At 47.4% G+C, this 12,492-nt stretch overlaps 1 protein-coding gene across 1 annotated transcript; it reads left to right on the top strand.

Moving 5' to 3' along the window:
- The first annotated feature begins 4,835 nt into the window (after positions 1 to 4,835).
- Positions 4,836 to 11,259, top strand: IRX1 (iroquois homeobox 1). The gene is made up of 4 exons (XM_082235246.1): positions 4,836 to 5,672; positions 8,504 to 9,509; positions 10,415 to 10,487; positions 10,827 to 11,259. Exons 1-4 carry the CDS (start codon positions 5,388 to 5,390, stop codon positions 10,855 to 10,857), a joined length of 1,395 nt encoding a protein of 464 aa, XP_082091372.1. The 5' UTR covers positions 4,836 to 5,387; the 3' UTR covers positions 10,858 to 11,259.
- Positions 11,260 to 12,492: the final 1,233 nt, after the last annotated feature.

Raw genomic sequence — 12,492 nt, 5'->3', positions numbered from 1 at the left:
CTGAGACCGGTGGGAGAGGCGAGGTATCTTATTTCTTCCTTGGGCACTCAGCTGGCAAGAGCGGAAGGTTAAGCGCTTTGTTTGCAGAGTAAGGCCACAGCCTTCTCTCCACACTTACCTGCGGGCAAGTGCTAGTAAATTGCCTGTTGTTCTGCGTAGACACACGCGCGGGATGGAGACCTAAGAATGCTTTTGGTGGATCAGTTATTATGCATCCCTTCTTGTTATCATGATGATGAAGATGATGAGAACAACAACAGCATCCTTAAGGGACATTTAAATCTAACCACAAATCCCACACAAGAACTCTGATCCAAAGAGATGCCACTCCTAATGACGTTTCCTTAGACGCACCACACACCCCTATTGAATAGACTCAATTTCTAATAAAACTGGAAAACCAGCCATTCTCTCTGCTGTTCCCTGTAGTGCCCAGATTTGGGGCATGATCCAGAGTGAATTGAGGCCAGGTTTATACCTCTTCGACTGAACTTTGGAAGGATTTTTGTTGAAGGAGATGATCCTCAACGTTCATTAGATCAGGCTTCCGCTGATAAAACTTAAAACCTTATTTTCGGGGGTGGGGAAAGAGAGAATTAGTTTATAATAATAATAAGTTGTAGGTGTACTAAGGTGAATGTAAAAACGTAAAAAGTACATGCGTATACACCTAGCCTCCCATACCATATAAAAATTATTGGAATTCTAAGGACACTTTGGAAATGTGTGTGTTCCTTTCTTTAACAAATAAATTAGACTTAACTAGACTCAGAGACTTTCTGGAGGGGTGGGGCGAATTTCGCAAAATCGTCACCTCCATGGGATAATGATGATAATAATAATAATAATAATAATAATAATAATAATAATAATAATAATAAAATAAAATCAGGAGGAAAATATATCTAGAAAAAAATACCGCGCGCGGGGTCCCCAGGCCCAAAAGAGAAAACTCAATACCAGAGGCGCTTCTGGCTCCATTGGTTTTAGCAGTGCGGAGAAGGCGCATGGGCTTAACTCTGCTACTGAAACCAATACTGACTTCCATTAGGCTGGATGATGCTTTAGGTTTTCACGAGCCAGACTTAGTTCCAGCCTGGAAGTGCTCAGCCCACAAATCACCCGCGTGTTGCCTGCCGTGAAAATAGGGCGGGGGGGGCGGATTGGGAATGGCAAGGCAGGCGCGCTTCCTTTTCCTCTCCCATCCCAGTCCCTGCTGGGGATGGTGTCCCTTTCGCCATCGCTGCCACACACACCCTCATCGCCACCCGCCTCTGCAAGCTTCCACACACCCCTCCCTTTCCCAGCGGTTTATCACTGCCACCTCCAGCCCTCCACGCCGGCAGCAGGTTATCACAACTGCCTGCTCAATCTTGGCTGGCGTCTTCCGCCGTCCTCGGCAAAGCAGGGCTCCCTGCGGTGGAGCAGCCGCTCTGCAAAACATCTGGAGGAGATCAGAATCGCCGCGTGGGTTTTATTTTATTTTTTAATTTAGCAAAATGGGTGTCATAAAACAATCCTCTGCGCACATCAGTCCCGCCAGACACCTTCTAGTCATTCCTAGGACTCCCCCTGCTTAGGTAAAATTCGACCAAGCAGCGACCCCTAGGCCTGGATTTACATGGTTTATCGAACCCTTGCCGGAAAGACATTTCTTAATTCGTTTTGTTTTAGTTATTTGTTGGTGGCAAGCTGTGTGAACCCGGGGGGTTGAACCAAATAATTGGACAGGTCCCTTAAGTCCACAGCAGAACCGTCTTTTCTTTCTGTGCGTCATGGCTACCTCTCCATTCTCATAATTCGAGATTTCTTCATTTGAGGGAGATGCCCGGGTAGTGGTTTTGAGAGGAGCTCCGGCGAAAAGCTAAAAAAAATCCCCATTCATTTCGATGGGGGGCACAGACAGAAGCGGGCGCTCGCCAAGAGAGCGAACCCCGCTGGACTTAGCACCGACCCTCCTTTCCGAATCCGCGCGCCCAGGATCCGGCTGCTCCGCGCGCCCCTTGGCATGGATCGAGCCCCCTATTCGCTGGCCGCCGCCTCCTCGCCTCTCTCATCCGTTACCCGGAGAGAATTTTCCGGGTGAGAGAAATATAGTCCCCTCCCTCCCTCTCTCGAACCTTGAAACTTCCTTTTATTTTCTCGCTCCCCCCCCCACCAATCCAGGTGTGCCGCCCCCGCTACAGTCCCGATTTATACTAGCACGTCACAGGAGCGTGGTCAAGTTGTCCTCGGGGGATCGGGCCATCTTTGCAGTAGGGGAGTGTGTCTGTGTGCGCGCGGAGTTTGGAGGAGGGGGGGGGATTAAGAATCGATTTGTATGTCCAAACTGGATTCACTCCGCATCAAGAGCTAAAAATCTTCGGTTGGCAAATCCAGGGCACCTTAATGTCACGCTTACAACGGCTCCGGATGCTTCATGGAACTTTTTAAAAGCTCCATTGAATTTAATGGGAGTTCAGCATACGCGTCCATCTCCCCATCGGAGCGTTTCATCTGTAATGGGAATTTGCTGGTTCTCGTTAATAATAATAATAATAATAATAATAATAATAATAATAATAATTAATAATACCAACGATCCAGCCACGTTTAATTCGCATTTATTTCCTTGAGAGGAAGTGGAGCAAATCCACTGAAATGAGCGAGACCGGGAAGAGTTTCGCGGTGGCTGCCTCCAGACTTTTCTTTCTTTCTCCCAATGGATTCTGACAGTTGAGAGATCAGGGTCCCTGGATGAAGGAGGTGGGGCGGGGGGAGGTTCCAGCAAATTCGTAAGGGGGGAAAGGTCGTGAGAATGGAGGACAGCAGGACTAAGAAAATGCGCTGCGTTTGGTTTTGTTCTTAGAAGCCCCCGCGTCATGGCAAACAGTCTATCCTGCTTCCTGACAAATATACCCGTATGATCCACGTGTTTCGCTACACCCGTTTGTTGCATTCACACTTTGCATTGTTAGGTGTACAATGTAAACTGGCTGGGGGGCGGGGTTAGGTAACGTCTGAACAGGACCTGAGAGGCCAAGGATTGCCCACAAAAGAATGGCTGGTGTTTGGAATACATATAGGATGGCAAAAGAGGATGGTGAGGAAGAAAACGCAGCATCTGAAATATTAATTAAATTACCCAAGAAGACAAAACTATTGTCAATATCCCAGTATATTGTTAACACTTTTTGTTTGTTTGGGGAGGGTAATGAAACCAGTTTCATCACCAGAAGTAAATCTGACAGTGCAGAGAAGGCTGCTCTGTGTTGTCATTTTATATTTTGAATTTATATCGGCGTGCTTTTATGGATGTAAGCCGCCATGGGAGCCCCTCAGAGGTCTGAAAGGCGGAGCATAGAGTCACAAATATATCATGGGTGCAGCGTTCGTTGAGCTTCACGGCATTTAAAATCTAAGAGAAGTGAGTGAGCGTGCTTTCTTGCTACTTCTCGAGGGCTGGAAAACCGACGCTCAAAAGAATTGCAAGTCTGGCGAATTGAACGGGAATTACGTCCGAGCAAACGTGGGCCGTAGTTCTTCCTCTGCTACTTGATGGGCTGGGGTGGTTATTGTGCTTTTTGAACAACTAGACGTTGGTTAAACGACCTGCAGGCGAAGGGTGGGCGGCGCCTCGCGGGGTCTCCTTTCACCCTAACCCGGGAGGCGCAAGGAAGCCTCTCCAAGCGCGGCGTGCGCGGCCAGCCATGCCGGTTAGGCTCCAACCGTCGGAGAAAGAGCGCCAAGACGACCAGAAGGAACTGTCCTGGAAGGCACGCCTGGCGACCGCCAGAGAAAGGGGAATCAGGGGAGCCTTCAAACCGGAGCTGAGCCGTAGCAAGTTCACGCCGTGGCCGGACAAGCGGCAGCAGCGCGCCCTGAGACGAAGAAATGGCCTGACCTGCTCATCCGAAATCAACATCTCAGGGTGTGTTTCAAAACTCAGTTGCATTTTCAGAGATATTGCTTTATAACCCCCCAGAGGATCGTCTAAATATGGGCGCACTTGCCTGCGCTCCTTTACAAAGAGCCACAGCAAAATCCAGGGCATGAATTGCCTTATAATCACCCCCACTTAAAACTAAAACAAAAACAAAAAAGGAAGAGTGGGGGCTGCTAACAGAATCTTCCACCCCCCACACACACACACTTGGGAAGATCAAAAGGACTTTAAAAAGTTTTATTTGATGAGAACTCGGAAGGGAGACCTTAATTGTCTTAGGAGGGTGTGCATATATTGTGAATATTTCTTAATATGCGTCTATTTGTGAAGCCTAAGCTGACACAAAGAGATGGTGGAGCGAGATCTGGAGTGGTTCCGAGCGTGTGTGGTGTTTGTGCAGGTTGCTGTAATTAAAGAACACACAAATATACACACACGCACGCACGCACACACATGCACATGGGGAAAATTACGGGGAAGTTGTAAGCAGACTAGGTCCATCCTCTACAAAACAAAGGATAAAGGAAAGAAAAGGGGGAAAGTCCCATTCGCTGGCTGGGCCACTCACTCTCCAAATAGTCCCCGAGCTGAGGAGGATCCCGTGCTAATGGTGGGAAAAGACCAATCCCCTTGATTTTCCTTTCTTTTTTTATGAAGGGGGCACACCGAGGCTGCAAAACAGCAAAACCCCAATGTTGGACAGCTGTAAAATCGTGTAGACAGGTTGTCATACAGCAGCGGGGTTTTTTTCCCTGAAAGTAGCCCATTGCTAAACATTAAATACACACACACACACACAAAACACAGTAGACGTACACACACACACATATCAAGGCAAAGTGGCCCGGGCAGGATTGCTTAACCACGTGCTCCTCCGAAGGGGGGTTAGGACGGGACGGGGGTGGGCGGGGCTTGGCGCTCAAGTGGGTGCCAATCAAAGCATCAACTTCAAATTGTATCTGAAAGATCAGCCGAGGACCTTAGGGCAGGCGCATCAGTCGGAGCTCAATTGTTGATCAGATCACATCTAAGGGATTTAGGAGCACAGGCGAGCCGAGAGTTGAGGGAAGACGCCCCACCGAGTCCATCCACACGCGCTGCCGCTGTCTCCTCCTCCTCCTCCTTCCTCCTCCTCCTCCTCTTCCACATGCAGATGACAAGATCCGTCTGAGAGAGCCAGCGAGAAGGCGAGAAAAGAAAGCAGAGCCCGGAAAGAAAAAATACCCAGACGGGGGCTCCTCTCTCCGCCCGGCAGCTGGAGAAGGAGAGGAGGCAGGCAGGCAGGGGAGCGCAGTCGACAGCTAGCTAGCGAGCCAGCCAGCCAGCCATCCCGGGCTCTCCCGCGCCGTCCCAGACCCGGCTTGCCCGCCCGCCGAGCGCCGCTGCCCCGTCCGCTTCGACTTCTGGCTCGGTGTCGCCCCGTCGGCGGTGCGTCTCGCTCCTCCTCGCCTGCACGCCCGGGATGTCCTTCCCGCAGCTGGGCTACCCGCAGTACCTCAGCGCCAGCCAGGCCGTGTACGGCGGCAGCGACCGGCCCGGGGTGCTGGCGGCCGCCGCCGCTGCCGCCGCTGCCGCCGCCGCCGCTTCGGGCCGTCCAGGGGGCGCGGAGCTCAGCAGCGGCTCCACCGCCGCCGTCACCTCGGTGCTGGGCATGTACGCCGCGGCCGCCGCGGCCGGGCCTTACAGCGCGCCCAACTACAGCGCCTTCCTGCCCTACACCGCAGACCTCAGCCTCTTCTCGCAGATGGTGAGTTCGCATCCGACGGGGCGGGCCGCGGGAGGGAAAACGCTTCCCCCAAGGCCCTCGGCTGCTGGGCGCAGGATTGGGAGGGCCGGAGGGGCTGCCTCGTGGCCCGCTGGAGCGCGACGCGCCGGGAGCTTTTCTTCCGAGGGGCTCCCAGGGCGAAGGGCTGCGCAGGCTTTTTTCGCCTCCTTAGGAGCCGCAGCGATCTCTCCCCCCCCCCCCGTCCATTATTATTTGCTTCCAACCCCATCCAGAGACAAAACGAGCTCCACCGGTGACTCCGACCGCCGGTTATTTCTCTCGCGCGCTCCTTCTACAGTTGCAGTCGCGGGCTGGAGGCGTCTTCGCCTCCCCGACCCGCCGCTGGAGCCGCTTGCCGCGGGAAGTTTCCAAGGTTTTAATTAATTTGCAGCAATTAAAGCGCGGTTAAGAGAGGAGGCGCGGAACAGCGGCGAGGCTCCCCCTCCCAAAAAAATATCTCTCCAAACAAAACAGGAACGCGTTTGCCCTCCCTTGTTCCCAGATTTCTTTTCTTAGCGGGTTCGCCGTATGATTTTTCTTTCGATCCCACGAACTTGAGCGGAAAAGTAGAGTTGTTCCTTTGAGCTCCCTGCCCCCCCCTTCACCTCCTCCGCAATATTTATCCATGATTGCAAATCCCTCCGGATTCTCCGCGTTTTCAGAACGGCATATTGATAAACTATGGAAATGATTTTGGGGATATTGTTTTAAATTCAACAAGCAGCGTATTAGTATTGCTGTCGTTTCGGTTTTTGTGGTGAAAATATTTTAAGGGCATTTTACGCAGACTTGGTTAACTTATTTGTTTCGTTTTACATATTTTACATATTTCTGTTCGGAATGTAAATGCTAACAGAGAAACGGTAACGATTTTCCAAGAAGTAATTTCAGCAGAATTCCCAGAAGGGATTTTGCTATCATAGCAGCAACAATAACAAACAAATACCTTATCAAAATTAAGGCAAGGCAAGAAACTCGTCCTATTATGGTTTTGTTTTTTAAACCATGCTTTTGTTTTACATAGGGGTGTTTTTCTTTGTGGTTTGTGCAGATTGTGGTAAGATTATTCAGAATAAGTAAATGTATTTGGTAAGGAAATGCCCTACTTCTCTACAAAATAAATAGGCTGGGGTTAGTTGTAGTTTTTTGTTTATTTATCCGTTGTTTTTTAAAAAATGGAATTAATTTTTTGCCAGTTGAAATTATAAAAATAAAACATATGCTAAGGTATATGGAATGATTGGAATAATATAGGAAAATGAGAGGCTGAAAACGAGCTCTCTCCATTCTCACTTATTCTATGCCAGTAAATGAAGAGTGGAAGCAGTAATGATTTTCAAGTAGCTACTTCAAAAGAATTCCCAACAGGGGAATACAAAATTTATCATTTCAGCCACAAGAACAAAAATCGCTCAACGAGATAAAGGGAGTGTAACAAGCATGCCCGGATAGAGTTATTATTAAATATTACATTTTGCCCTTTCCAGATGGTGTATATACATTGTTTTTTTCTCTTACATTTTCTCTTGTGAGCTTGCTCCAAATAAATCCAGTTCTTTGCAAAAGTGTATCATGATTTTTCACTCAAATGGCTTTTTGTATGCACACATTTAAAGCAAGCAAACAAAACCTTGCAGGTCACCAGAAAAAAAAATTAAATTTTTCTTTAAAATAGGACAGATTAAATGACTGGCCACCAATAAGATGAAAAGCAGAAAATTCTTTTGACTGAGAGGAGGGAAAAAAATGCTACTCATAGGTTGCTTTGCAACCTTTGCTCCCATCAGCAGTTCCTAGAAAGCAGGGCTCAGTTCTAAAAAGGTGCCTAGACTTTGCGGAAGTTTGAGGAATGGAGTCATAAAAGTGTGTGTGTGTGTGTGTGTGTGTGCAATTTGCAGTAATAATGAGGCCTAATGAGGTTGTTAGAAAGATAAAATGTTATTTACCAAAACACCTGATGGGCTAATTTGACTTCACTGTGTTTTACTGCTGATGATAAAAAGTATATTGATTGAAAATAAATCACCTCTGCTAAAGGCTTGCAAAAAGGAGGGGAAAAGGTGTTTTGTCCTCCGAGGGTGAAAGGATTATTGAGGAAGGCAGGGATACACATATCCCAAATAGAAAGGTCTCTCTCTCTCTCTCTCTCTCTCTCTCTCTCTCTCTCTCTCTCTCATGCTACCAAGAGCACAATGAGACTCTCAACTATATGGACAAAAGCCAACTAAAGTTTAGCATTTGAAAGTCCCACTGTTTCCAACGGGAGAGAAGGAAGTGTGTGGTGCCTCTTCCCTCCTGAAATAAGTGAGCTTTAATGTGCTTAACTCTGGCTTGGCTTGGCTTGCGCCTTGTCGCTGCCTGTACAGTGTTAAGAGGGGATTCAGAGCACAATCCCTCTCTCGTTCCCATCATTTCTCTTTTGTGAAGCCCCTCTTTAAAGTGCTGCTGGGGCTGGGCAGGAATCTGCCCTGCTGTCTGTTGCACCAGACATGCCCCAGAAGCCTGTGATGCACTGATATTATCTTTCTCGATGTGGGTCAGTGCTCCTTTAAGGGTGCCTGCTTATTTTTAACAGCACAATAAATATTGGCTCTTGGATGCAGGCTTGGAAAATGAGGCTGGATCAGGGAGTGAGGGCACTTTTTGATTATTCTTTTAGCTTGGTGCAAGGAGACCTCTCTCCCTCCCTACCCACCCTCTGGAAAACCATTTGGGAAAGCTCCCCGATTTAAAACAGAAAGGCAGGGCTTGTGCAATGGGAGGACCTGACCTCACTCTCTGTTTCTTTTTTGGCTTCTCTGAATGTGTTGCAGGGCTCCCAGTATGAACTGAAGGACAACCCTGGGGTCCACCCTGCGACTTTTGCTGCTCATACCACCCCTGGTTATTATCCATACGGACAGTTCCAGTATGGGGACCCAGGGAGACCCAAGAACGCAACCCGAGAGAGCACCAGCACCTTAAAGGCCTGGCTGAACGAGCACCGCAAGAATCCCTACCCCACCAAAGGCGAGAAGATCATGCTGGCCATCATCACCAAGATGACCCTCACGCAGGTCTCCACCTGGTTTGCCAACGCCAGGAGGAGGCTCAAGAAGGAGAACAAGGTCACTTGGGGATCGCGGAGCAAGGACCAAGACGACGGGAACCTCTTTGGGAGTGACAACGAGGGGGACCCTGAGAAGAATGAAGATGATGAAGAGATTGACCTGGAGAGTATTGACATAGACAAGATTGACGAGAATGACGGGGAACAGAGCAATGAGGAGGAGGAAGAGAAGGTAGAGCTTCTACGACAAAGCAGTGAGGAAGAGCATTTGGAGAAGGAGAAGGCCTTGACGCTGTCAGGCCCTGAAGGACTTAAACCCAAAGAGGCCCTGTCCCTGGTGAAGGAGGCCTCGGACAATCCCACCCGAATCCTGAGCCCCAGTAGGCAAAATACTCTACAAGGCCCACTTCACAACAAGCCCAAGATCTGGTCTTTGGCAGAGACGGCCACCAGCCCAGATGGGGCCCTCAGCAAGCCAACTCCTCCTTCACCCCCCGCCCAGGTTAACCACACCTCTTCCCAGCTCCAGCACCCAGCTTTCCTCCCCAGCCATGGACTGTACACCTGCCAGATTGGCAAATTTCACAACTGGACAAATGGGGCGTTTCTCACCCAGAGTTCCTTGTTAAACGTGAGGTCCTTTTTGGGAGTTAATCACCACCACGCTGCCCACCACAACCACCACCTTCAGGTTCAGCAGCAGCCCCCCTCGGTGTTAACAGCTCTTAGCACTGAAAAGTCTTCAGAGAGGACGAGCCCTAAACACATAGGTAACGTGAACAATGGAGGGAGAAGGATGCTTGGCGGGTGGGCTGTTTGTTGTGTACTTGAAGGTAAGTCCCACGGAGTTGGGACTTAACTCGGTTAGCCTGATCCAGTTAGGGAGGGGGTCCCAAAAAGCCTTTTGTAGGCCTTGACTGGAGCTATAGCTTATTGATGGTCAGGTAGCTTTTGAAACCCTCCTGCTCTTTCTAAGGGTGGTGATGGAGACACAGTCCCTAGTGTATAAAATATAAGACTCTTCCAAGAAGACTCTTGATACCTTGAGCTACTCATAGTTTTGCAACAGCTTTCCTGATTCCTTATTTATTTTGACTTCTTTAAAGGGGATGGCAGGGCAGACACATCAGTCCACACAATGCATATTGACCCAGGAGTAAGATTCTGTGAGTTCAGTGGGACTTCCTCTACTTCCCCCTTGGGGAGAAACAAAACAATCATGAATTTCCTTAGGATCCCAACCTGTCTTTCCCCCTCATTTTAATCAACTTTTATCAATTGTTGGTGATACAAAGTAAAACAAAGAAGAAGTAATGACTTAACATTTATGTTACGCTTTTGGACGGTTCAAAGTTCATTTTCTTAACAATCCGTACAACAACCCTGTAAGGTCTGGGCTATAGTGCTGATGGAGAGCAGGGGAAGCTGACTGTTTTGCCTAAGGCCACCTTGAGTTCATGGCAGAGGCCAGATTGGAACAGGGGTCTTTCTGGTTCACAGCTCAGTCACTCAGCCACGGCATTACACCATGAGGTGAGGGGAGAGAAGGAAGGAACATGACATGAAACTTGCAGATATGGCGGGGTAATTTTATTGCATGTTTGTCTCTCTGTATAAGCAAACTTTGCTAAGGCATTTCCTCCCCTCCCCCTTTCTTCTTTTCTTTCCTCATCAGAAAGAGAAAACATACCAAGAACTGACTCTCCACCTCAGCAGTTAAAATCTCCCTTTCAGCCTGTCCGGGACAAGTGAGTTCTTGTTCACTGAAATTTACTTAAAGGAAAGAAAGTGCTTGGATAACACAGACTAATCCAAGCACACCCTCATTATCATAAATCAAAGCAACAATCAAGCAATTTTGTAAAGCTTTTCAAAGTGGCATAAACTTACAGACCATATACTTTAGCTTGAAAGTTTGGGGTGTGCTTTTTAAAAAGAAACTGAATCCCTCCCCACCCGCCGCCCCCAATGTCACCATTGCATTTCTATTGTGTAAAAATATATATTCCTAGTCTGTTCCCTAATGCAGATGGGCGAGCGTAGCTGAGCTTTCACTGATAGATGGTTCTGTCTTTTCTTTCCAACAGCTCTTTGACTCAGCAAGAGGGAACATCGTGAATTTTAACAGCTCTCCCTTCTGCTTGATTAAATGGCGTGTTCTCTCCCCCCCTTTTTTTTTGGTGGAAAAGAAAATTTCACAGACTGGTCTAAAGGACAAAACAAAAAAGTGGAAACTATCTAAATGACTCCCACCAATCTCATTTTTGCAATAAGGTGGTATCAATCCCATTTCAAAAATATATATATCCCAACTCCTCAACCTGGACTCTCCCCTTTTCCTTTATTCCATTTTCAGAGCGTGTAATTCTAACCACGATTGGATTATTGGTTTTGGTAAAGATTTCTCATGTGTTTGTGTTATTTTTTTTCTGTATATAAAGTGATTTCGAATTGTAAATAATGCCACAGCAAAAACTTGTCTAAATCGTATATTTTTGTCTAATAAACAAAATGAAATTATGACCTCTCCCTGGACAAATGAGTCTTGGTGTTGCTCAAAATGCTTCTTGACAAGGCTTTCAATGTTCGTAGGACTGCAAGTATTAATTGATTTAGGTTGGTAGGTTAATCAACTAAACCTTTGGCTGATTAATCCTGGGAGAAGTGGCTGGGCCTGATTTGAAATCATTGGGCCTATGAGTGAATTCTTGCTTCTTTTTGAGAGCACTTTGATTCTAGTGTGTTGCTGTGATAGAACGGAATGAGAAAGAATAATCTAGAGAGATTTCCTTCCAACACAGAATGATAGCTTTTAATGTATCAAAATGCTAAGTTATTTCAAAAATATATTTGTTCTGAAAATTCAGGAACATGCAGATATCTCTGAATCATTGAATCAATTGTTTAAAAAGACAGATGATAAAGGGGCTAAAAATTCTTTAAATGCTTATGAAAATTTCCAGTGAATTGCACCTTATTTACTTGCACATTTATTCATTTTTTGCCTTGATCCTGGGAGGAAAATATCCTGTCTCATATGCCAATCTGTATTTTTATATTATATTTATTATTAACATTATGCACAATGCCCACACCAGTTGGGCTGCCTGCAAATTTCTTGCTATTTTAGTAGCTGGGAATGAACTCTTCCTATGATGAGAAAGATTGTTGTTTTCCCTCTCTGAAGGGGAGGATAGGACAGATTGCTGCGCAATACTTTCCCAAAACAGACCTGGTGTCCAACTGGTCTGTGTACTCCCAACTAGGAAGTAAATCTCCACTCGGAAATATTGCGATAGGTACGGAAGGAAGGAAGGAAGGTGTTTTCTCTCTGGTTGTGAGGCGGAAAAACTGAGACCCAGCAAATAAACTGGGGCTGCAGGGATTGAGTTTCTATCTCCGGCGGTTGGGATCACCCCCTCCCCTCTCTATGTGGAGTTTCGGTCGAGATCCTTGTTGCAAGTGGAGAAAAAAGAGATTTTTTTTTTAAAAGTCACCAGCCTGTCCGGCAAGAAGAGAGGAGGAGCGCTATGGTCTCCATCCCTCTGCTTCAGGAGGAAAAAAGAAGACGAGAGCTTCTCAAAGCTCGGCTAATCTCTCCAAGAGCAGCCCTTGAAAAAAGTTGCAATATTTTTCGAGTGGCTTCCACACGCACCTCTCTCTTTCAGGGCCCCCCCCCCCGGACTTTCCTCCCCTTCCTAAATGAGAATGCTAAATGAGCATTGAGGTGCTAATCAGATACCAGATGGTTGT

The sequence above is a fragment of the Podarcis vaucheri genome, assembly GCF_965113315.1.
Source record: "Podarcis vaucheri genome assembly, chromosome: 8".
Lineage (NCBI taxonomy): Eukaryota > Metazoa > Chordata > Lepidosauria > Squamata > Lacertidae > Podarcis > Podarcis vaucheri.
This window is presented reverse-complemented; position numbering and strand designations above follow the sequence as displayed.